Below are 26867 nucleotides of genomic sequence, written 5' to 3' on the forward strand. Positions count from 1 at the left end.
TGTTCACAAGCAGAACTGGGTATCACTGCTGATTCCCTGAATCAGTTTGGAACAATTCACAGGGTCCTAATTTAAGCTGATTAAATGTTGATTCATTGGGAGTCGCTTCAGTTTCCAAACTGTTTTACTTTACTAATGTTGTCCCTGGTTCCAGAGATTTGTGGTTTTCCACAATATGTTACCTCTGATTTCACATCTTTTGTATATCTTTACTTTTGTGCAGCTCTTTTCTGTCGTCATACTGTTGGAGTATGTCAGCTTTTAGGCTTGATGTTTTGGATTACCCTCACATATGAATCCTGTTGCACCGTCTCGCATGATTTGTTGCATGAGACCACAGCAAGGCAGGAAACAGCATTCATTCATTCATCTTCTATAACCACTTGCCCTCTAGAGGGTCACGGGTTTGCTGGAGCTTGTCCGAGCTGTCGCTGGGTGAGAGGAGGGTAGACCCTGGACAGGTCTCCAGTCTATCACAGGGCTAACACAGAGAGACAAACAATTTAGAATCACCAGTTACCCTAAGGAGCATGTCTTTAGAAGGTGAGAGGAAGCTGTAGTACCTGGAGAGAACCCACACAGACACAGGGAGAACATGCAAACTCCACATACAGTTGAGGCCGATGCATTCAAACCCGGAACCTTCTTGCTGCGAGGCATCAGTGCTAACCACCACACCACCACACCATCAGGATTTTATGGATTGTTATTGGGTCTTCCAAAACAAAATTGATTTGAATCAGATTTTTTTCTTCTTTTTTTTTTTTTTGATTAACAAGTAAAGTATACTAGAACAGCTACATCTTGTGGTATGTGTAACCCTGTATAATAATATCTGGAACCCTGGTATTTGTTTTATCACATGAATGGAAAGCTAACATACTGTAATTTAGTCCTGGTAATATGGAAAATGTTGCATGAAGTAACACCGTTGTTAGCTTGGTAATTGTTAGAGTGCTTTCACACTACAGGCGACAAAAGCTACAAGGAGGTGAGCACTGAGGGCAACAATCAGTGTGTTTACATGCAGGTGAAAAAAAACAAATTATTGCCTTAAACAGACTATAACAGGTGAACTTAAGTGCATGTAAACACGTTACTCCGATTAAAATCGGAGTTCTCATTATCCGATTGAGACACCCAGATAATGCGATTGGAGTTGGTGTTGGCGACAAGTGGCAGTAACACACGTTACAATGGATTTTAAACCCAAAGTTAAGTTGTGTGTTTTTATACAAATTTGAGATTAGCAGAGGAGAAAAAAATCTGTGTAAATGTTTGCTTCCTGTTAGAGAGCAGCTGACTGCATCTGTCGGACTCTACAATCATGAGATGGACATATGCTCATTATTTTTGTTCGTCAGAGAACAGGATGCTCAGAACATTACAGTCAAATGTACTTTGCGTGAGAAACCAAAACATCCCTCTACCTCCCAAAATAGTACAAGTAATTTAAGGAAACATTTAGCGTGATGCCACGCTAACATTAAGCTAGTAACCAAAACGGCTCAGTCATTATGCCAATCCACATCACCTTCTACTAAATGTGTAAATGAGCTACACTGGATGCAGTAAGATCTACACAGAACCCATATTTTGGTGAAAGTAACTTAAAAATAATGCAAAGATATTGTAATGTCTTACAATTCAAATACAGTAATATTATAATGTAACTACTTACTTTGAAATGACAGTAACAGGTAATTAATAGTGTATCACATTTTTGAAGTAACTTGCCCAACATGTAGCAACCAGTGGCAGATGGTCGCTTCATATCCAGCTCTTACTGAAAATGCATTGTAACTTGTTGCTCTCTCCCCATCAGCCTCAGTGGCTTCTAGTTGCCAACAGTTACCACTTGAACGCTGAACATTTCTGCGCTCGACTTGCCATGTCATAACCACGAGCCCATGAGCTCCATTTGAAGGCGGCTTTAGGACAATACTTAAAAGACGCTTCGTTTGTCACTGTTTTATCTGTCTGCACTTTATTATCATTTGATTCTCTGTAAAATGTAAAGATAAAATAATCACCACTAAGCTTGCATACCGGAGTGAAGCCCTCTGAGTGCCAATTTGTTGCAAATGAAGGAACTCAAAAACCCGAGACAGATTAGGGAAATGAAAGATATTTGATCAAACAGACTAAAACCTCCACAAAGAACGCTGCAGTCAATGAATGTTGATGGTCATTTGGAGAGAAGAAGGAGTGGGCGAGTTTGGGGAGTCTCATGAGCCACTTAGTGCTGAGTAGCTCCTCTGCTGTTTTGGGGAAAAGAGAGAAAAAGTGATTGCTAATCAAGCCAGCGAGAGCCGGAGTAATTGGACAAAGCTGAACTGCAGTGTCACCAATTAGCATCTGAGATTGTGGAGAGCAGACACATAAATGCAGTTTAATTATGGCCATTTTCCTTTTTTCTCGTCTACATTCAGAGATGAGGACGGCGGATGAGGGAGGGTGAGACGGGGAGAGAGATTTTCAACTTTTGAGGGAAGATTTTTACCACAGCACAGCAGCTGGACTTCATTTTTGAAAATATTTCTCCAACTAAAATTCGATCATTTGTGGGCTATTGTAACTTCATATTAGATTTAAAATGACGTTGTGCAAATAAACACTAAAATAATGAAATGAGGCTGTCAGCTCAGCTGTTTCTAGAGCATCGTTTCATTCAGCAGCATTTGAGAATTTCATCTTCTATCTCCTGCCTTTGTGTTTGCGCTGCCAGCTTCCATTCTGCTTCACGTTTTTCAGATTTGATTCCCTGTCAAACCGCGTCATTAATGAAGCCGAACAATTCTTCAGGCGGCACTAGAGGCCAACCTATCGCTTTCAAAATGCGTTTATATGCAGCTAATTTGCTTCGCCAAATTGATTTTGGAACACGTAATTGCCCAATTACTAAATTAATTGCTAAATATTGAGGAGAAGCTGACGGATTCTCCAACATGATGAGGGCAGTGTTGACTTTCTCAGTGTTTAAACAGGACTAACCAAAAGCTTTGATTTGCCTTAAACACACAGGGACTGTAAGGAGACTAATCCCACTTTAAAAGTCACGGAAAAGTAAACAGATTTTCCTCGTTAGGGTTAATAACACATCATATGAGAGAATTTCCAAAAAAAAACAAAACAAAGACAGGCATTAACATATTAGCTGAGAAAACACACATCTTTCCTTTCAGTCTTTTTTCCTCATCATTGTGGCACACACATTCTGATTAAAGCTTGATTTACTCCTCTGCAATGGATCTACGCAGGATCCACACTGTAGCTTATAGCTGTGGGCACTGATACCTGTGAGCTGGCGTGCCGTCATCATCAGTGATTACATCGCTACAAAGCTAGCTGGTGGTTAGTCAGCTCTGTCGAGCTTTCCTGTGTGGTTCAAACTGAGCAGCTCATGTTGGCTGGAGCTAATGAATTTATTTATTTATTTATTCATTCATTTTATGCGTTGGGGTTTATAGAATTATATCACAGTCCACTTTTACAGTGACAAAGTAAAAGTGATCTCCCTACATATATATAAACCCAAAGTTATATTAATTGTTGCTACTGTGCTAAAAGCTCTGTCCATCTTTGTTTTTATTATACTAAGAAGAGCAACATATTTTCAGTGGCACGCAATCTACCCAAACTACCCAACGATGTATTAGGCTCAACTGGTCTACAGTGTAGGGTACAGCTACACTGGACTTACAACCTATATGGCACCAATGATACCAAAGACTCAGACACATTAATCTAGTTTAAACCTTCATGGGGCAAGGAACCGTATGTCACTTCAGCACACATTTTAAATTGTGTCCCTGTGACTCTCAGTGAGGTTTAGAAGCATGTGGTTTTCATTCAACCAATCAGAGAAGATCAAGGAAACGTTCTCAGGTCAAATGCTGCATGAACGCTGAGCACATCTGCTTTATTAGGTACCAAGAAGAAGTGTCCTAATGTTGTCTAATGTGATAACTTGTGTTGCCTGAATCAGCACTTATGTTCTAATGGTCTAAATATATGTTTACAATTGTTTACCACTTAAGGGTGAGGAACCATATATGGTAAATTCATTGATCTTGATTTTCTCAATGAAAACTGCAACATTTGAAAAAAATCACAAAAGTAAAGAAGTCCTACAATAACATCATAGGGTTGAAATTTTGAATTTCCACGTAGTTCAATGAGTGTCATATGAAGGGTTAAAGCTTTGATGCTCTAACACACACACAGAAGCTCAACAGAAGCTGTTCTGACAAACACACAACCTACATGTCAATGTGTATACTGTATATGAACAAATGTTTAAAAAAGAAAAGCTCAACTCGACATTGAGGGTTTATCTACATGTAAGAGCAGCCTTTATGTGAACTTAATATTAGCGTTTGTTCTATAATGACTGCATGGGGTGTATATGGTGTAAGTGTAAACTAAACACTTAGGATGAGTACTACCTAACAGGAATCAGTCACTTGTTAGTAGCAAGTTGCACTTTCTTCACTGTTATATGCCTGATGTCTGGTACTTAATAAGAACTCATTTAGCCATAAAAGTGTGGGTCAAGGGAAACTTCTTTCTTTGTTTCCCTCTTGTTCCATTTGTGTTAATGCTACCGTTACATAAGGAAAGGACCTGGATACCTTTCCCTTTTCTTAAAAAAAAAACACCACATTATAAAACAAGGGCAGGAAATAAGCCAACAATATGCAGTTGTAGAACATAACCTTTTCTCACTGAGAATCTGGTGCAGTGCAGCAGAGAGCAACTCATAAACAGAGCAGTGACTAACACACACACACACACACACACACACACACACACACACACACACACACACACACACACACACACACACACACCAAACTCTCCCGGCAAAACTTGACACTGTCCCCTAATGATGACATCATGCTTCTGTGCTGGCCTAAAGGTCGCTGATGTCCGGAAGCTGGCCCAGGGCACAAAAACGCCTCACTTCCTCACATGGCTGCACAGTGACACACGCACACATACACACACAGAGGTAAAGAGGAGACATGTGGACACATACAGGAAACAACACGCACACACAGAGACAAACACACACTTGTCTGGTGTTGTAGCTGAGTGGCAGAATGTTGCCTGAAGACAGCCCACTTCATTCCAGACATCATTCCCAAAGCACTCTCATTAGATCCAGAGTCTGCCTGCATGACTGTGAGATGCTTGGTTTGTAATGGACTCCACGTGATTGGAAACCAGGAAGGAGGCAGGAATCAGCATTTCAGATGTTTGGTTTGTGATATTGTGTGTGTTAGAGTTTTGTACCGATTCATTTAAGGCCTCTCCCTTGTGGAGTTTATGTACTGGTAAATATGCTGGTAGCAATGGACACACATCATCCCTTCAGTGTTAACATCCATTCTGATTCCAGCACATGTGCACATGGTAGTAATTTGGATAAGTCTGAGCAGTCCCAACTATAGACTGTATAAAGATAGACCGCTTAAGTTCTCCTTAAAAATGAGCCAAGTACAGCTCCCCCCGGTAACTGACTGCAGTGTAGATCATGAGCTCCACCTCTCCATGTTAGTGGATAGAGTATATATGCACAGTCTGTTGTCCCAAAATAAAAACACTGTATGTAGCACACAATTGCAAAGAGGATGGTGTCTAGTGGATGGTGCCAGAATGAAGGCCTTTAACACACCTTAATAAGTCCCTATTTTAAAATATTTTATTGCCAGATGTTACCTTGATGCTGATGATGGTTTTATGGTAAGAGGCAGCTAATGTTACTCCAATGTGGATATAAATGTACTCACACTTTCATTACACTGTCACTGCATCATCCTCTGACTTAGTGAGGTTGTGAAGGTCTTGAGAGAGTTCTTTGCTTTTACCCATCATGAGATGTTCCTTGCGTGACATCTTGGTAATGACACACCTTTTTATAGGCCATCAGTTTGGACTGAACCAGCTGATATTCATTTGCATTGACAAGGGGCAGGATGGTTTTCTGATCACTGATAGATTTCAGCTGGTGTCTTGTCTTTCCATGCCTTTTTCTACCTCCCTTTCTGCGTGTGTTCAATACTTTTTCCCTCTGTTTCTTTACATTATTACATGGTTTCTCTCTATGTATGGTTTACTTGGGTTGTTACCAACACCTGGTGAAAATTTCATGTCAATAGCACCTTTAGAAATATGTTTACTATGAAAAATTGTGACATGTTCAATGCTTATTTTACCTGCTGTAACTGCAAAGCAGGTCCTACAGGTATCTAGCTGTGATAACCTGCCTGTCACATAAATTTAGCATGCTTTCACATGAATAATTTATCAAATATAAATAACAGCTTGATGCACAGTACGTGTACAGTCACTTTGACCTGGATATCATAGCTCACCGCAAGACTTCCGCTCACTAGTCTGTTCAAAGTCAATTTTCAGTTCAGGTTTTCAATTTCTCAGGGAGCCACTTTGAGAATTTTCCCTGCACGTCTCCTTCTTGTTGTTGAGCCGATTCAGAGGGTTTACCAAAGTTGTTGGGGGCTAAGTGTCTTGCCTGAGGCTGCTGCCATCTACTGTAACTCGATGAGTTCAGGCTGTGGCCAAGCTGTGCAATGAGCCTCTAGGAACTGAGCCCACTGAGCAGCGATCCCCAACCAGGAGCAGCAGGAAACACATAAGGCTGTCAGAGGAAAAACGTACCTGAAGAAGGTAACAAAGAACTGCACCAGGTCCATGATGCTGTTGTGCTGAGAGAATGCAATCTGTTGGAGACAAGAGAAGAAAATGCATATTTAATTTACTGTACACTGCAAAGTTTAAATGATCTATAATCAGTTGATCAATTTGTTATATTTAGACACTTGTGTAAAAACTCTCACGTTTAGCAAATAACATTTTGAGATATTTGAAAATATCCTTCCGAACCTGAAGGGATTCTCTCAAGGCGTACCTGAAATATTGATTCCGTCCACAACAATGTGACACGTGTGAGGACATGGTGACGTTTGAGCACCAAGTTCTGATTCGTCCTCGAGTCAAATTTGAAGTTTGTGCCAAATTTGAAGTATTCTTCCCCTCAAGGCATTCCTGACATTGTGTGTTTCCCAAAACGGGGACAAATGGACAACCTGAAAATGTAACGCCTGCTGGCACAGAGATACAATAATGGCAAGTCTAAACGGACGGAGAGAGACGATTCTACTACAGCTGTGGCGTAAACACTCGACTATAAATGCCCCAAACTTCAGTGTGCTCTTACGTGACCTTGCTCACACTCAAGCTATCTTTCTGTTTGAGAGTATCCTCTGAAACTGATGCAGTGACTGTGGATGAGCAACGTTCAGGCCCTTAACAGTTTCATTTCTGCCAAACACACACTCACACATGTTCTCCATCCCTGTGCCTGACACAGATACAAAGAACACAATGCGATCCTTCCACCGTACGGTCTGTAGGTTATTATGAGATTAGCCGATGACAAAAGCCTTCTGGCCTTTTGTGTTCTACTGCATTCTGCGGTACTTTGTTCAGCCGAACAACAGCGCTGGATGCTGCAGCACCACTGAATCCACCGGCACACCCCATCCATCAACCCGTTTTCTGGGGAGCTGGCGCAGTGTGAGGCTCCGTGGTGTCCAGAGCTACAGATCTGATACGTGTTGATTCTTTAAAGGGTCAGTTCATACGACCCTCAAGACATTTTTCTTCTTAAGCTCGTTACATACATAACGAGAAGCGAGAGATTTGTTCTTGTCCTCGAGCTAGGGAAGAACAAGAAAAAAGGTCTTTCTGGTCAGGTAATTTATACTTTGCGAGAAACTCGAGTGCTGAACTCAGGGGAAGTTCTCATAGGGCTCTTCCACTGCAGCACATGTCACGTTATTTCCTGATGTCAGCTAGTACAATATGCCAATCTCTACCCTGAAGAGATGAGTGGTCACACTGCCAATATTAGAACTGTGGAGTTCAGAGTGGCCACTAGCATTTCAGCATTTCTTTATTAACCATGAGCATTTCCCATGCCCAAAGGTTCCGCACGGTTGATGTGTTGAGAACAAATAGTGAGAACTTCCAAGCAAGGGCTGTGAGAACAAACTTCTTTAGCCTTTAGTTCGCCTTTTGTTCCAGCTGTGTTTAGGCGCGCAGGTACTTCCAAAGACCGCTGCCCTTCACTAAGAGTAATATATCAAACTTAAATACTGAGTTGTCACTTGTCACAAAACATCTCAGAGAATGATTTTTCAAAATCTGGACAAATAAAACCAAAACTATTGGAGGAAATTAAATAGTTGGGTCAAATAACAAACTATGCCTTAATATGTATTGGATGAATTCAACTTTAAAATTTTCTATGTCTAATATAAACATAAACAGTACCCCTACACTCTGTTTTGCAAGAAGCATTATCTGAATTTCCACTTGTTTCATCAGCATACACACCCACACAAGTCCTATATTATGAAAAAACATCCTCACCCCTCACCTTATCCCGTCCCTCAAAACATAACTCAGAAATCTGTCCTCATGAGCAGCCGTGTGTGTGTTTACTATACGTGTGAATCGGGCAGAGGGAGATGTGCCCTGTGGTTTCAGAGGAAAGTTTAGGCTCTCAGCTGTGAAAGAAGCCACTGGTGTTTAAACTTCCTCATGCTAAGAGGATTATTTATAAGACAAACAGCTGATGTTCCATTGAGTTTTCTATTCTGTGGGGAAAAATGTGTCAGCAAACAGCACAGTCCAGGTTTCAACAACAGCTGTATTTTCAACTGTCCAGGGGGGCAGAGCTCAACTGCCGCTTGGTGTCATCTAATAGTGTTTGACTAACATGCTGTGTAATCATGATCGAGGACCACCTACCTCCTGACCATACTCTTAACTATAAACATCTAACCCCAGGAAAAGCTTCACTTCTGTAGCCACGGCACAAATAATGTTCTAGAAATGGTGTGCTTTTTTTTTAATGTTGGGTACTACTGCTACTGAGTCAAACCCAAGCACACAAGAGGTAGTAGTTTCAGCTTGATAGTCAGTGTTGATGTGAGCTAAATGACGGCTTCTCTGGAGGATAATCACGTCAGCATGGGCAAAATATGAGATAAAGTCCAGGAATGCTCAGGTTTTCCCTCTGAATCGAAGAGCCCGTGTGTTTCTCTAAAGGGAACAACAGACAGAGAGCTGCACTCACTCCCTCACCTGGCAGGTCAGCTCTTGGTTTGTTTATTTGAATATTTACTTTTATTAGAATATTTGTGTTTAACTAAACATGGATCCTGTTTAGTTTAATACATTTACTTAATATACTTCCCTGTAAATTTGTTTCATTGGTGTGGAGCTGGTGCTCAGGAAGCGTGCACTTGAACGCCACATTTCCACCAGGTGCTTCCACTCTGGACTACACAATGTAGTATTTATAGAGGGAGAGAGGACGATTGCTCTCTTTTACTATTCTTTTCTGTTAAGCCTATTAATACTAATTTAAGATAAAATAATTTGTGTTGAAGTTATTGCATTTAACAGGGTTTAATTTTGAACACTTTGTTTACATTTGTAGTTTCCTGTTTGTTTTGCTTATCTTAGAGATGATTTAGACCAACAAGTATTTAAGATGATGAGTTGACCTGGGGACCTGGGGACTGACGGGGGACCTGTAAGAATTTGACAGCCATTATCACTGCTGTGTCTTAAAAATCAGAGCTCTGACTTCTGCTGTTGGTGGTCATCATTTTGGAAAACCTCATGCTTCTTCAGAAGGCTGCTCTCATTCTGTGGGGTAAAACATCAAACCTTACAGATTTATTCATATTCAGTTTGTACACTGATGATTTGATTGAATAAATGAAATAGCAAGTAAGTCTTATTTGGGATGTCCAATTCATAAAATAGTCTAAGGATCCAAGATTACCCAATATGACTAAGAGAACTTCTTTTATGTCACTGTTACTGATCTTCTACATCATTGGTCGTTGGTTAAGTTTTAAAAAAAGTAAATCTACTCCAAAATCCACTGCAGCTTTGTAAAGTAATAGTATTTCTATTTGAGAATATTTCAGCAAACTAAAATGGCTAAGTTAAGGTCATCATAAAGAAGATGCTGATCATGAGGACATAAGCTGTAAGATTTTATGGTTTCAGCAACTATCAAGTGTTTGTCTTCACTGTGAATCTGAAGATCGGGATCTAATAAACACAGAACAAGGATATCTTAAGGTGTCTTCAAATGTGGGTCAGTGAACTGTTTAGTAAGAAATCAGTTCATGTCAGAGAGATCTGCACTCTTCATCATTTTCCTTTGAAGTTGAGGTGAATATGCTTACTTTTTAGTCTTTCTTCTTTTTTATTAATGAAACTATAATACGATATGAAAGAGCTGCAGCTGAGGCTGCTGATGTGCAAATTAGCAGGTGGCATAATCTGACCCTCATGAGAGGTGGACTGTGATAGATGCATTTAAAATCATTAAACTGCCGCAGCTGTCAGACATAAAAATACAGGAATCACAGTACAGTTGATGGCAATATATTTCGAAGCATCGTCAACGTGGGGATACGTTTAAATGGCTTTAGTAGTCGGAGAGGCTGTGTCTTTGTCTTCACTGAATCCTCTGAGACTACTCGGGAGGAGAAGGGAGAAAGAAATGGGGCAGAATGGGCTTAAGAGGTTTACCAGCATTTGTGCAGCAGGTAAAATGGCCTGACAGTGAAAAACCTGCAGAAAAGCTGATTTTGGTCCGGAGGGACGAGGCATTAATACAGGCATCAGGGAGAAAAGAGCCTGGCTTTGCATTCGGGCTTCCAATGCAGCAGTTTACATCATTACCCCTGACAATATAAAGAGTTATTATGAGTGTACACACACAGCGCAGAATGGAAAATAAACACATGCGCATAAACTGCTAATACATGGATAAACATAATGTGAAAAACCACATTCAGTAAGGCAGAACCTTACGGCTAATTTACTAAGTTTAAACTCTAACACACATCGCTCTCCCACAAACACACACACTCACTTTCCAGTCCAACTCCAGCCAACAGCCATCATTTCAATTTACAACAACTGCAGTCCTTAAACACAACTATAATCAATAAGCTGTTTAGACCACACCCTTTGGACCCCAGCACACACCACTGCAGAGCCACAAACACTGCAACTAACACATGGTGCAAGATGGATGTACACATACACAGAAAACACAGAAGGTACAACTTAATGCAATCCAGTAGTCCCAAAAATATGATATGTTTGTGTGACACTAAAATCCTACTGAAACACACTGAAGGGTAGTAAATCTAATTTGATGGTTATTTTTGAATATTTCTGAATATACAACTTTTATTCGTTCAAGCACAACCACCTTATTGTCTCTTGACAGATTTTTAAAGAATTATGTTTTTCCTGCTTTTCAGAGTCATAAATATGTTTAAAATGATGGACACTTGTTTTAGAGAATGCGGAAGTGTCACATCCTGGGGTAGGTGTGTGTTGAATAATCCCCATGGACAATTTCAGGCAGCTCTGCACCACTGAAAACACTCAGATTTGGAGAGTTTTTTCAGAACTCACAATTTGTTACATCACATTCAGGGGAAGCTCCATCTCTGGCAACTCACCTGGCTCTGGTCCCAGTGCCCAGGGATGTTGCCGCCCACCCCGCTCTGCCACGGAAGTGTACGGTGCAGACTACAGAGCTATCGCTTAGTACGGTCACTTTTATTTATATAGCACATTTAAAAAGCCAAGGCCAACCAAAGTGCTTAACAGGATAAAATAATTAACAACAACAATAATAATAGGAGGAACACCGTAGAAACATTAAAATAAATACAAATAAAGCAGGTGACTCTCTCAGCCAAAGGCAAGGGTTAAAATGTGGGTCTTGATGCGTGTTTTAAAAGTGGGAAAGCTAGGTGCAGACTGGACAGCAGCAGGGAAGGCTTTCCACAGTGTGGGAGCCGCCATTGCAAAAGCTCGGTCCCCTCTAGTTTTACCGTCCGGTCAGCTGACCTAAGGGCTCTGGACGGATGATGCACACTCAAAACGTCAGAAAGGTATTCTGGGGCCAGCCCATTCAGAGATTTAAAAATAAATAAAAGAATCTAGAATCTTAAAATCAGTTCTGTACCTAACTGGGAGCCAATGAAGAGAGGAAAGAACTGGTGTTATATGTTCTCGTTTCTTTGTCCCAGTTAGGAGACAAGCTTCTGCGTTCTGGACAAGCTGGAGACGATTGAGCTCTGATTGGCCAATGCCGACGTACAAGGAGTTGCAGTAGTCTAAGTGTGATGTAATAAAAGCATGGATGACTTTTCTAGATCCATCATTGTCAGGTAAGGTTTGACTTTGGATAGAAGGCGAAACTGAAAAAAGCTAGCCTTGACCACTGAGCTTACCTGTTAAAGCACTGGTTTAAGCGCCCCATCAATAATTACACCAACATTCTTTGCCTGGGATCTTATGGAAGGTTCTAGTGGGCCAAGGGAGCTCGCAAGGACCTTGACCAGGTCAGGGCGATCCTTCAAACTATGAAGGAACACATGGAATTATGTTGGACATGAGACACTATATTTTAGAATCTTCATAGTAGACACCTTTTTGCTTTGATGACAGCTTTGCAGACTCTTGGTATTCTCTCAAATGGCATCATGAGGATTTAGTGTTTAGTTTATTTCCTTCCTAATGTGTTTGACACCATCAGTTGTGTTGTGCAGAGGTAGGGTTGGTACACAACTCTCAATTTGACTGCCCTATTATATCAAGAACCACTCAACTAAGTAAAGACAAATAACAATCTATCATTAATTTAAGATATGATGTTCCAGATATGACAATTTCAAAAACTTTGAATCTATCCCCAAGTCCAGTCACAAAAACCATAAAAAACACTGAAGACCAAGAAGACCAAGAGTTACCTCTGCTGCAGAGAAGAAGTCCCTCAGAGTTACCAGCCTCAAAAACTACAAGGAGCTCAGATTAGAGCCCACATAAAAGCTTCAACAGAGTCCAAGTGGCAGACACATCTCAACATCAGTTGTTCAGAGGAGACCATGTGAATTGGGCCATGGTCTAATTGCTGTAAAACAAGCCACTACTAATGAACAACACGAATAAGAAGCAAAAGCCATGGAATGGTCAATATCAACAATAAGGTGTGTCTAATCCTTTGATTGGTACTGTAGCTAAGACTGATAATGAACTGTGTCGCAGTTTGGGTAGTTTGTCACGATAATATTACTTCTGAAAACCAAGCTGGTAATGATAAGCCTGTAAACCAAAGCTTGGCTTCTGACAGCTTACGTCTGCCACCCATCCCATTAAAACAAATCAATCACAACTGTTTCTCTAATGTGACGCATGTCTGATAGGATGAGGCTGAGGTACTCTCATGCAAAACCAATGTGAGTATTCTTTGACTCTATTCTTTAGGGCACTGTTGGAAATTGAATTGAAGTAACTGAGAGATTCCATATAAATTCACATTTGAGAATCAATACTGGGCTAGATAAATGTAAGCAAGCGTCTTAAGCAACTTGTCTGACGTATAAATTCGGGCACCCTTTCAAGTTGAAAGCATTGTGTCTATGTAAGCATATTCCTTATACCTCAATACCATTAACAATAAGATATGGTTTTGCAGGACTTTGTTGTTGTAATGCAAGGAGGTGAAGCTGAAGCAGGAGGAGACTGTTTTAGTGTACCGGGGTAACAAATTCAGAGTGTGCTGCAGTATGGATGACTTATAAGTTCCTTCCAGTCTGTTTACAGGGCGTAGTGATGGTTCTAGGTGTTCTTGATGCCTTACAACCAACATACAGTAGATATCATATTATGAATCTGAGGGATGCTGAAAGAAGTCACTAGCAAATCAATGTATCCAAACAGCAAGCAGAAACAAGGGTTTGTAGAGTGTCTTGGAGATGTTTCGTCCTAGTAGCTTCTTGAGTTTTAAACCTGAACTCCCCCCCTGTTTAGAACTCTAGAAGATACTTGAATGAGTGTTGAAATAAAAAAAACTCCCATCCAATTGATCTTGTTTTAGCTTTTAGTTTGGGTAGTTTATGACATGGATGACTGACTGAAATGTGTCCAGTGTATTTACTGAAGACTTACATGACTGCAGCGTCACACAGATAACCAGGTGTTTAATAAAGCTTCTGTAGCAAAGAGAAGTTGGGTCTGAAACCAGTGAGAGGAAGGAGGGGTCAGAAGAAATAGTACAGGTAGGAATTCTCCATCACTCATAAATAAACCCTGGAAGAACTTCTACTCTGCGGCACAAATACTACAACAACAGCCGCATCCCTTTTTAATATAATGTAATTGGTTTGAGATCAGACTTCAACCGACTGTTCAGGGAGATTTCTTCTTTCTTTCTTTTTTTTTTTTTTAATCTTGAAACTGCAATTACCACAGAGTGTCAGACTAAGAGGGAGGGACTGAGAGACTTAGGTAAAAGATGAGATGAACAGAGAGGACGTAAAGAGGGCTCCAAGGACCCCACTCCCACAGTCCAGTCATTATGGAGGGCCTACAGCAGCCCTCTGGGGACAAGCTTAGGGGCTGTGACAGCAATGGGCTGCTTTTATTTCCCTCACCCTGAACCAAGAACTGCTTGTTAAAGCCCGGAACAAAACAAAGTGCTGGACTAATCAATAAAGCAAGGGAGAAGAAAAGGAAGAAAGGAGTGCAACAACAATAAGTACAAGATAGAAGAACAGGAGAGGTGGAGGGATGGAGAAAGAGAAGCTGTGGTAGAAGATGAATAGCAAGCCGAGGCATGATAAGAGCAAGGCAGAGAAAAGCCAACACCAGGAATCGTTTTATTCATTCATTTTCACTTTGATTCATTATTGCTCATCCAGCTCTATTGAATGAAGTCCAGCTCATATATACTGATGACAAGCTCGAGAAACCAGTGGGACAACACTAACAGAGTCTCACTCATAACCAAAACAGCTGAGCAGCAACAAGACACGTCTGCACATTCCTCCTTTCCCTCGAATGCCACTGATTTCTCAGACAAATGTTAGACTGTGCTATCACACAATGATGATTATCTTTAGAAGGGGAGTCTCACAAAAACGGTTCAACGTGTTGAGTTCCTCTCCTTTGTTACTGTATGAAAGCCCTGAGAGTGAAAGGCACAGACACAAACAGTCCCTTCAAATCAGCAATATGTGCCTTCAGGTTGCAAATGTTTCCGCCAAATGAGTCATTTTCATCCTGAATATAAGTGTTTGATTCTTTTGGTGCAGTCATTAGTTTCAAGAGAATAATTATCAGACTGGAAATATTAAGTCATGTAGGAGGTAGTTGCTTCATTTTTTTTTTTTTTTCTCAATCTTTTGTTATGAAAGACAGAAACATGCCAACGTGTTCCAAAGACTGCAAACGCAATTGTGTGTTCAAAAGTGGTTTAACAAATTTAAACTGATGATCTTGGGCTATTAATTAAGGTCCTAAACTGCAGATTATCAATGTAATTGAAAGATGTGGAGTAAAATATTGAAATCTCAAAGAAGCTTCTTAGGGACAAAGATTGGAAGCTTTTATTTTACATGCTCATGGTATTGGCTTTTTGAAAGAATGTAGATAAGCCACATTAAATGTGAGGGATGGAGAGGTTTTAAAGCAACCAGAGTGAGCGATTCTTTCTATTTTGCCTTAATTTCCCTAACAATGTTTAGAGTAGCCCCACACAATAACAGTACTCTGTTGCATGGCAGCTTGAGCAGAACATATAGAATCCATGAACACGTGTTGACATCAGCATGCTGAATAAAAGGAGCTGTGTTTACAGCACACGCTTCCTCAGGCTCTGCATATTCATGAGGACCTAATGACCAAAGTGAGGCAGTTGCCAAGTGCCGCCTCCACCTACATGTTATGCAAATGAGTGCAGCTCTACCATATGTGTGCACTTGTTAGGAGAGCTTGCAGATGTAGCTCCTTTTAACAGGTGCTTAAGAAACCCTTCTGCATCAATCTGCAGCAAAAAGCCGCCGCTAAACAATCGCACAGCAGTCTGACTTCTCCACTCGTTACTTAGCAGCCTGACCCCATTTGTATGGTTTCTATGACTTACACGTTATCGGGCGCAATTGTGTTACTAGCCAATCATCTGTCTGCTCATCTGATCAATCAGTTTGTCCAGAGTTATGGCCAAATAAAAAAAAAATGTCTCCTTAAATGAGCTCTGAGTGCGAATAATTGCATGCGTAATATTATGCATATTTATGCATTCAGCTGTTGGGTAACACCACATTATATCCAGATATTACGATTATTAAGGCTGTCTAAGTCTATTAAATGTTTTGAATGCGTGATTAATGCATGCCATTATTATGACCCGCGCTCAAACCTAGTTTAGGAAATCAGGAAATGACCAAAGCAGCAGTAACCCAGTGAAAGCAAGTAGAGTTTAAAGTGCAACTGCAGTAAATTATTTTACCCTGCAGATGGCAGTAATGAAACCTGAAGCGTTGAAACTGGCAAATCTCCTAAAAAAAAAAAAAAAGGAAGTGGAACGTGAAAGAAAAGCAGCAACAAAAGATGGATGAAGAGACAGATAAAGAGGAGTCCTTGATGGGCAAGTTCAGCTTTGGAGTCCCGTCAGAAAGTTATTTGCTTCTACTTTACAAAGTACAGATCCAGACCCCCAACCCCCCCCCCAAAAGGGATTTATTTCGCTAACAAGTTTATTAACTATGTTAGTCATGCCACTAATTAAATCATTTCATTAATTGAGAAATTGTGGGACTTCAGATTTGAATTGGACAAAATAACTTATCATTACTCAACTTTTTTCTTCTGTTTTATCAGACAGTTTTTACTCAGCACTTTTCTTATTTCTTTTGTGACATTTCTGATGAACATGAACTTGTGTTATCTGAGGTTGATATTCATTTTAATGAGATACCACACTATTTAGATGACAATTTACAATTCAAGATCTTGGTACAATGGTCCAATTCAACATTGAACATCTGGACTCGCTCAAAAGTGACGATTTACCTAATTTCTCCTCTACTACTAGTCATGCAGTTCTGTGCTACTACTGTATAACATGTTAACTGCTGTGTCTCCCTCTTCCCTCCCCTCCTGAACTGAATTGACCTTTTTGTTAAAATGTACGATTTAGGGCTCTATAGCTAATTTCTCTCAAGGCAAGTGTACGGGGGTACATTTTTATATGACTCACCTGTTTAGATTATAACAGGATTTAATGTCATGAATAATAAGGACTGCCGTACAGCTGCACTGCTGAAGTGGAGTCTTCTTTGACCATCCTTGAATTAGCTGTGGGGCTAGGGGGAGTCAGGTGGGGTCAGGTAGAGGGTACGACGGTACATAGACGGTACACAGAGGGTACACAGAGGGTGCGACCACCTTTACATACACTCAAAAGTTCACCTGAAGTGAACGCTGTCACAGACTCATTTTACCAACTTAAACACACTGATAACTGTTCCTGTTAGAAATGTTTGTTTGACCACTTCACCGGCCTCGTTTGTCCAGATAGCGCTGATGACTGCTGATGACTTCCTGTCTGGATAAATGATCTGTACTTAGCCTCTCTTCTTCCCTTCCACCCTATGGAACATAATACTGCCTGAATGAGAGGCATCAGATAGACCCTGCTCCTCGTCTGTCTGTGTGCGATGGTCAGATAACCATTTAAACTTCAGCTCCAATCCAATAAAGGACACTCTGTAGCTGACATGAAAGGGTGTTTATGTGCCTGTGTGTCAGATATCTGATTAGGACAGGCGTCCTATTCAATGATGCCAAGCACAGGGGATAAATAAGTGACTCAGTGGCAAATCAAATCACCACAGCTCCTAGTTCTCCTGCAACAAAATGGCTGCTCATCTCTGACAGAGAGCTTTTAATCAGCTGGCCTATAGGCTCTGATGCATAGAGCCACGTAGAGAGGGAGGCAGGAGCTGCACAGATGGAAGGAAAACAGTAGAACAGTAAAACAACATCACAAACCAGGAGCTGTAATTTAAACAAGCAGGAGCAAGTTCTCTTCACAGACTCTGATTATTTTTTCCTGCTGCCGATATTAATTTCTCTGAAGTGAAGGGCTGCTCACGCCGCTCGATTTTCTTGCCATTACGGCCCTTTCACGTCGAGCAAACACTTTCTGCTAAATTATCAGCAGAGATGGTCAAATTAGAAACAGCTACGGTCTCCAGTTAAGACAACATCTGGCCAAATTAACAGTTAGTTCTGTCAAAACAAAAAGACGAAGAGAGAAACTGGGCCGTGTTCTCCTAACTCAATCAATAAAACATGATTTTTAGATTAGAAGCAAATCCAGGCCAGCTCTGGTTTGTGGAGTAATGAGGCTGAAGTGAACAAACCACAGAGATGATGTGTATTTTCCTGCAACTTTTATCAGCTTATTCAATACAACAGTACGATTAATATATGGTTTCAATGGATTGTATAGAATTGTGTAGTTTGTTTAATAATGATAATTAATTTATGTTTAGTAACAGATTCTAAATCCTGAACTAGCAGTCCACCTGGTTTATTGTTTTTGTGAATATTAGCTGTAACTCCTATATTTCAACTAAGAGCATTTAAGTAAAGATGAGGCAGGAGAGCGAGGAAGAAGGTGCAAGGTCAGCGTGACAGAGCCAATCAAAATCCGTTCCAGGAGAATGAGCGATCCCTACACCTCCCTCCGTCCCTCTGCCCTCCATCCAGCCCCTCGGCTACAGGCTGACGTCAGGACACCGTGAGGGAAACACTCACAGGTCACGTCAGGGTGTGTCCATGTTCATGGAGCTCTGACTTTAAATGGGCTGATTTAATTCATGGCCCAGATAAACGAATACATTTTTTACTTCTACTCCTTTTTTGCTACAGTTTTATCTCTCAGCCCCAGTTTAGCATTTTTCAAAGTGACATTTTAAGCAACTGAACAACAGCCCAAACTGCTGAGCAAAAACAATCACTGTGTATTATCACTTTAACACAGTGCTACATAATAATAAAGACTGGTTTGAAAAATTAAAAAAAGGCAGTATTAGATATAGATCTAAGACTCATTGTTCTTTCCACCTTAAAGGAGTTTTATCATTGCATTAAAAGATTACATCTGTCCTAATAAAACACTGGAGGACACATTACCAGACGAAACTCAAAAATCTAATCAGTGTAGCCCTAAAGTTCTGCCGATGTATAAATACTGTATATTTACACGGTTATCTTTTTTTTTTTACTTGCTGCGTGGCTGGCAAACTAAATTTGTAGCAACATCGTCCTATCTGTCGCACAGACTTTCAGAGAAGACGGAATAAAAGAATAAAAGACAAAAATAAACATGAGATGAGAGCAGCAGGCCACAGTGTGGGCAGCCCAGGGGTCTGTAAGTCTGAGGAGGGCGGTGACACTGTGTGTATCAGAGTTTCACTGTCATGAACAGTAATGTCATGTCGAGCTGTGAGACACAGCTGAAGGCTAAAACATGTCTGAAACTCTAAATACCACACTCCATTAGTCATACAGGTGCTGTAGGACCAGGTCACATGACACACTTACCTGTTCACTGTTACCTGTGCTTTCTAACTCTGTGTCTAGTGGAATTAATTAACATCATAAATTACAAATTACAGATCAGCATTTTACATGAAGAATGTAGGGTATAAATATTTGAACTTTTTAGCTTCGTTACTGGTTTAGTTTATCACCATGTTTTATTTATTGGGTCATTTAGTAACCAAGTGATAAATGTGTTCTTTTATCACGATCAGCAATTCAACACATTAACATGTCTTTTCCTTTAGTTTTTTTTTGATCTATGATACTTCCAATTACATTTTACAAGCTCGAGCTAAAATGAATTTTAATATCTAAACATTATATAGCATAATTAGCATTTTAGACAGTTACACGTTTCAGATGCTTGTTAACAACTGTCCTCTCCATCACAGTTTGATCTGTGAAAGTTACCAGTTTACTGTTCCCTGTGCATTTTACCTCTATGTGTGGAAAACACATTTAAGCCCACGAGTAACCTCTAGGACCTGACATGTTCATTACACTGATCCTAAGGAAGTGTTTCACGGAAGAAATATTCTCTCTGAGGCTTATCAGGAAACATTCATCCTGAGGTGAAAGCCAGGTTATGAATTAAAATGCCTGCTCAGAAAGAACACTCTTTAAATCATCGCTGGATTTGGGAAAGTATCAGGATTCATCCTCTGGAGGCAATGAACATTGCTCACAGTCAAAAAAATAAATAAATAAATCACAGATCTCCAGCTTTTCTTTGTTAATTGATCAGGACTCTGATCTGATGGAAGTGCCAGAAACAAGGTCAGAGGGGAGTTAAATTCACATGGAAAAAAATCCCCACAGGGAGTAATGGATTCCACGATTCCTGACAATCCGGTTGGTAGCTGTGGAGATTTGTTGCCTTGTCTGGTCAAGTGTTTTGTGCTCCCTCTCAGCCTGTATGTGAGCGAGCACACGTCTATTAGATCAAATACATCAGGCCAGGTCATTATCAATTCTCAGGACCATTTCTCATCCTCGCCCTGCTCTGGCGTCAGAAGCCACCAAGGTCACGGGGCCGGACACTGGGTGCTTCTCATGTTACACCCAGGGCTCCCTGACATGGCGGCGAGATAGGCTTCATCGTGGTAATTATCCTATCACCTTTCAACCAGCAGATATATGGAGCTCTGATAATGTAGCATTAATGGGAAATGCATATGAGAGGAGCGATCGATGGACAAATGACCCATAACAAGGTGCGGCAATAAACCCTAGCATTAATATAAACCGTGACAAGACGACTGGGATTAAGTTACTAATTATGTTTCCACTTAAAATCTACTTTAGTTCATCATAACTTCAGATTCAAACCAACATATCGATTAGACGTCATGAGAAAATATACATCACAAAGTGAATGGTTCTCTATAAACTGATATTTGCACCTGAATATGAGGAATCTGCAAATAAGGGACACGATTCTGCTACGAGAAGCTTCTCAACTCTGCCTTTCAAGCTGCTTGTCGGCTTCTGAATAATGAGCTTCACGCGGAACATGAAGTCTTGATGCAAACTGGAGTCATCTGGACATTTTGACATAGGACTGGACATACAACAAGCTTACGTAATGGGTAAATGCCGCAATTTGGTGGCCAACAATAAAATTGCCAAATTTGAACCCTTCTGAATAAGGGAGATCACCAGGACTGTAACATGCATTGTTATTTAGTGTCATGCCTGTGCCTTCAAAAAATGTGGTTATAACGGGAGTCAATGGGGCAAAAACAGCCACTAGCAGCACGAGAGGGAGTTTTAATGAAAATCTGATGCTGCGCAAAGACTAAATATGTATAAAAGTCAACAATGTTAATCTATGACATGCCCATGACTGTGATAATAGGTATAAAAAACCTTCCTTCTCTGATCATTTTTTAAATTCAAAATAGGTCATTTTGTGTGTATTTTTCCCCATATTGGTGTCTTTATTTTTTAAACTAGCACTTACAGGGTTTTCAAATTTTGAATCCTTTATATATATATATATATTCAGTAGTTTTGATCAGGACTGAGGTTGATTAACATATTTAAGCAAAAAAAGATGAAAAAAAAAGATGTATCTGATAGTTACGAAAGAATATGAAAGGGTAGTAAATGTGCCCACAGTCTACCATTGACTGAAAATGTTGAAATCATATTTTCAAAATTTGTATAAAATTAAGCTTCCTCACCAAAAACCTCTCAAAAACCACATTAGCGGCAAGACAGTGAAGGCAATTCCACCTATTACCACCTATTCACACCAACTGCAACAAGACCTCCTCGGCTCCAGTGGTCATTGTTGAAAGATCAACAGGAAGCATAGAAGTAGAAAAAAAGAAAACCTTCCGGCAAAAAAGATACACCCCCCCACTGGCGTCGTTACAGAGCAACTATACATAGGTGGGATGACATAGTCTAGACATAGAGGAGAACTATGGTGCTTGAGGCTTCTCGTCACCTCACTTCAACGTAGGATGTCCTACTATGACATGCGCGCCCCCAGAAATATAACTCTTATTCATGGCAACGCAGACCACAACAACTGAAGTTGATTCACAATGTATTTCTCTGTTCGTGCATCTCAACAGCTCAACAAGCCCACAAAGTCGTCCCTTGCTCGGCCTCCTCCATAGCATCTACTCAGATGTCTTCTCTATGTTCTGCCACACTGATTTTGTAACCACATAAATAGCACATTTATTAACATGAACTCCAACATGAGCCGCTCAGTTCCGCTCTCCACTGAGTGAAGTAAAAGCTTAAACTACTCATTCACTAAAGATCATCCCCTTTAGAAGTGAGAACAGTGCGGAAGTACAAATAGAAATGCTTTCACTGGTGTAGCTTCCTGTAGCGTATGGTGTTTTACCAGGATGTAAACATGTTTATTTCAACTTTACACATTTTGGAGGCAGCCTCTAGTGGTCATTAGAGGAACTGTAGTTTTTTGCATTTTCACATTGACTTCCATTCCATTTCCATTTTTTAGCCTCAGATCTGTATAAGCTTATACTGGCTTCAGGACAACACAGTCACATATTTTCCATCCATACTTCCATCCACCTGTCCTCTGTTTGATGTCTTTATCTGTGTCCAGACCTGCCGTCCTTCTGTCAATTAAGCTCCCTCCATTTTGTCGACCCCGGACATTTTGAGTGTGAGGCAGTTTCTTCATCAGTTAACCAGGCAGCCTGTCTTAAGTCTCCTCTAATTTCTCCATTCTGTCACTTCTTGACTCCATCCATCAGTGCACAGCCCACACCCTTCATGACAGTCATCTTAAAATATCACCGCTAAAAGTCTACTTCAATTTAATGGATCATAAGGCTGCAGCGGGAATATTTAGTGTGTGCGGCGGCCGCCTGAAGATTTAATCCGGCGCTGCATAATTGATGGAGAGACACTGGAAAACTCACAGATCATTAAATGTGATTGCAGATTTGCCAAACACTTTTCAGAATAGTTTATGCTCACCGTCCTGTCAGGGCTATATGTTCTGCAGACAAATAGCTCCTGAAAACTGGAGATGATGAAGCAAACTGTGCATTTTGACTTCCTCCTTCACTGACTCATACAGATTCAAAAATATTGTTAAAGTAGGAAGATGATATAATTATTTAAAATATGTTTTAAATTTGCATAAAATAAAAGCAGAAAGAGGGTTTTTTTCCATCTGAATCCATTAGTGACATGGTGACAAAACAACCTTAACATTCACCATAAATAATTGCTTATTACACAAACTGGACAACTCGCTGGAGGAAAACTGGTCAATGTTTTAAGAGGAAACCAAATGTCACCTCATTATTTAAAAATTAGGAAGGAATTTCAGCATATTCCCTCAGCCGACACAAAGTTCTTCTGACAAAGTTCGTTTTATGGGAAACGCATGTCAAACAGCTGCAGCTGGTGTCTCAGTGTCAGAGCAGCGTGAGCACACAGTCCCAGTAGGTGCTAGTTAATTGGAGACAAAAGATTTTCTTACATTAATTGGGAGAAATTGTTTGTGGCCTGCTATTATTCATTTATTATTCAGTTGAATTTGTATCATTGTATCAACGTGGGCACAGGATAAAGATCATTCGCACAATGAAATCCCCTGATGAGCGTTCCTTAAAGATCGTTGTGAAAGACTAAAAACTTCAACTATTGTGTGACAAAAAACGATTGTTCTTCTTTATCTGAATCAGATGACTGCGTTTGTGTTCGGCTGTCTGTAAATCAAACCTGTTACACTAAGTCGATCATCACAATCATCATCTCCCACATCGGAGTTATTAGGCAGAAAAGATGAAAATAAGTTTCCATGTGATTTAAGCCGAGCGTCTGTTCTGTTAGAGCAACTTTATTCTGATTAAATTTCAATTGCAAATTTGAAGTTTGTCTTATTGTTCGCTGGCTTTTCTGTGGTACTTCTAAAAAAAAAAAAAACAGTACTTCAATCAGTTACTTCTCAGTTGCTACATTTATGTAGACTCTAGTATTTGTCGAATAATGTAAACATGCTTCATGTAACCACCTTCACCAACCATCAGAACAAGAAGGACAAAGGATAATTGTATTTGATGCCGGCCTCGAGGCCAGGACACTGTAAAAGGTAATTGGGCCATACAGAGAAATGACATGAGTCATGACTAGATTCATCATGAGATATGGATTATTTCCACAATGGTGGTTAGTTTCCTAAGCACAGATCAGAGGTCAACTTTAAATAAAATAAAATGAAGATGACTCACAAGTGTCCTTCTGTGTACCCTTCCTCTCCTCTTACCTGGATCTTGATCGGCCAGCTGAAGTTGGACACATACACGTAGAAGGTGATGTTGTGGTGAAGCCTGAAGTTGAACTTTTCACAGGAGAAGCTGTCTCGGTGCTCCTTGATGTTGGTCTTTGCAATGATGGGCATCTCTTCACCAGAGATGGTTCCAGCTGTGAGTAACAGACAAGCGGTTAGAGAAAATAATAATTTTTTTTTTTGGAACATGAGCTAGTGGCTTGCAGTGTTTTAACTGATGAACAGCTATATTATGAAGAAGCCCACACATTTCAAAAGTGATTTACATCTATTAAAATGAATTGCATTTAGGGTTGAAGCTTGCCAATGAACACACACTTACGCTGCTTTTCCATTTCCATTCATTTATAATAACGGCTGTATATTTTTTTCTAAATGAATGAGGCAAAATTTCATTAGCGGAGGAGCACCTCTATTGACTCCAGGAGGTCTTTAATGTGACTCAGGACGCATTGCGTTGACACTACCAAAGGAATGTGGACACAAGCGGACACATGCGACCCAGACCACCTCTAGATGTGGTCAGAGATCTGATCTCTTAAGTGAGATCTCAGTGCATCCTGGGGGTGTTCACACCTGTCTTTACGTGATCGGATCGCCCCGATGGGATTTTAATGCAAGGCCTCAACAGGCCCTAAGATTGAATACTTAACCCTGATCAATGTACAATAACACACAGATGACATGACAGTAGAGCAAGGCTAGAGCTAGACCACAGCTAGTTCTTTAGCTTTTCACTTGGACAAAAACCACGAAAAAACTCTGATTGTTAAACCAATAAAATATTTTTTTTCATTAATTGGTTGTTATTATAAAGTCAAAAACAGTTTTTAGTGACACACAAACCAGTGAAAGTTACAATCACCTGTTTGGTTGAATTCTTACTTTACTTTAACGGTCAAATAAGAGGAGAAACCAAAATGTATGTATGCAGCCATTCTGGATGACTAATGAGGAGGCCGCGATGCCCTGTAATAAAGTTAAAGAAGCTAGGTCTGGATACCAGCCATTTTCTGGCAGGTAGCAGCAATCTGACCTCGACTATGGCCAAAACAATACGTCTTCTCATTTAATTTAACTTGAGCCTGAAATGACCCGATACGGCAAATCAGACCAAAACTACTTATTTTGATAATACTGAACATGTAGAATAACTACTAGGGAGAAAGGTGATGGATGAAGTGATGATGGACGTCGTGGGCCACCACAGTCAGAGTCGACAGCTTTCCGTTCAAACGGCCCTGTAAGGATTTTTGTTTCTACAAAATGTGGTATGTGAGCAGATTAAGCTAAAACGGTTTGCATTTTAAAATGCCAAGGCGCTCCTTTCATCTCAACCAGGACAATTAACATTCATAGGAAAAGTATTTTCATGACACCTCGCAGTAATTTAGTGCGAGCTTGTAAATTTCTCATAGCGCTGGAGAGGCCTGATCCGAGTATCCTTCAGAGCATTATCAGCAGTTCTGTGTTAATGGCCGAGGTTTTCAGACCCTGTGAATAAAATATTTCCACCTCCTCCTTTATCAGGGCCATTAAACGCTCTGTAATGGTCTGCACACTATCAAACACACACATGAACACACACACACAAGGCCCACTGTCCAAAACCGAAGAGGCTGTGGGTCCCAAGACGCTGCAGTGTGAAAGCACACTGCTTTTATTTTAATTGGAATCAGGAGGGAAAATGTATAAAATGCCCTGATGCCAAAATTCTAAATATCTTGTGATGCGTTTTGTCAAGAGGGGGAATGCCCAGGAGAGGAGCTGGGAGAGGATCTGACCATTTCACTTAAGGACAGCAAAGGCAAAACAGTGACTGAGGGATATCTTCACAGACACACTGATAAATGAGTTTTAGAGACGGACTAATCTAATCCCACTGAATTGAGATATCCATTTAAAATAAGGAATTTTCAAGAGAAAATACTGTCTTTACGAAACATTTGTGTCTTCTTATTATGGTGATTAGAAGTGATTGAAGTCAAGGAAGAAGCAACGTATAAACACGCCTCTGAAACTCCCTCCCTCCTCACATCACATCCTCAGACACCACAACTCTTAAGCTACAAGAGGCAGCGAGCCATGAATTTAAATTGTTTTACAAAAAAATATCCCAAAAACTTCTGCGTTAAAAGAAACAGGGTAGGTAATTTGCAGTGTGATTTTTACTTTACAAAAACGGACATGGTTGATTGATACGGCCATAACATCACAAATAACATCCGCAATTACTACAAATATCCAGAGTTCCCAGGTAAAACTAGTCTCATGCGATTAGGAGTTTTAGTTTCAAAGCCCTGCAGCTGTTACCAGTCATTCAAGCTGACATTCAAGGCAGAAGAGTTACAGCGAAATACATCAAAATGACTTTAATCAGTGTGTAAACTCAACACCGGCAGCATCTCAAAGACCCATCCGGTCACAAATGTCACAGTCATAGTTCCAAAAGTCTGATCAGATGTGTCCAATAAACCAAGACGTCTGAGCAGCTGCTGTCTGCTTTTTTCTGTCTGCAGCATTCCACAACCAAATTATT

The 26867-nt window shown here is 40.3% G+C and overlaps 1 protein-coding gene across 5 annotated transcripts in view; it reads right to left on the minus strand.

Annotated features, from left to right (window-relative positions):
- Positions 1 to 26867, minus strand: part of atrnl1a (attractin-like 1a) — a 266309-nt gene that overhangs the window by 109306 nt on the left and 130136 nt on the right. For all 5 annotated transcript variants that reach the window (XM_047602954.1, XM_047602956.1, XM_047602955.1 and 2 more), the window contains 2 exons: positions 24305 to 24462; positions 6685 to 6746 (listed from right to left, as the gene is read on the minus strand). In XM_047602954.1, coding sequence (XP_047458910.1) covers positions 6685 to 6746; positions 24305 to 24462 — 220 coding nt within the window. The remainder of the gene's footprint in view (positions 1 to 6684; positions 6747 to 24304; positions 24463 to 26867) is intronic.

This window comes from Mugil cephalus, chromosome 13, assembly GCF_022458985.1.
Source record: "Mugil cephalus isolate CIBA_MC_2020 chromosome 13, CIBA_Mcephalus_1.1, whole genome shotgun sequence".
In the NCBI taxonomy this organism is placed as follows: domain Eukaryota; kingdom Metazoa; phylum Chordata; class Actinopteri; order Mugiliformes; family Mugilidae; genus Mugil; species Mugil cephalus.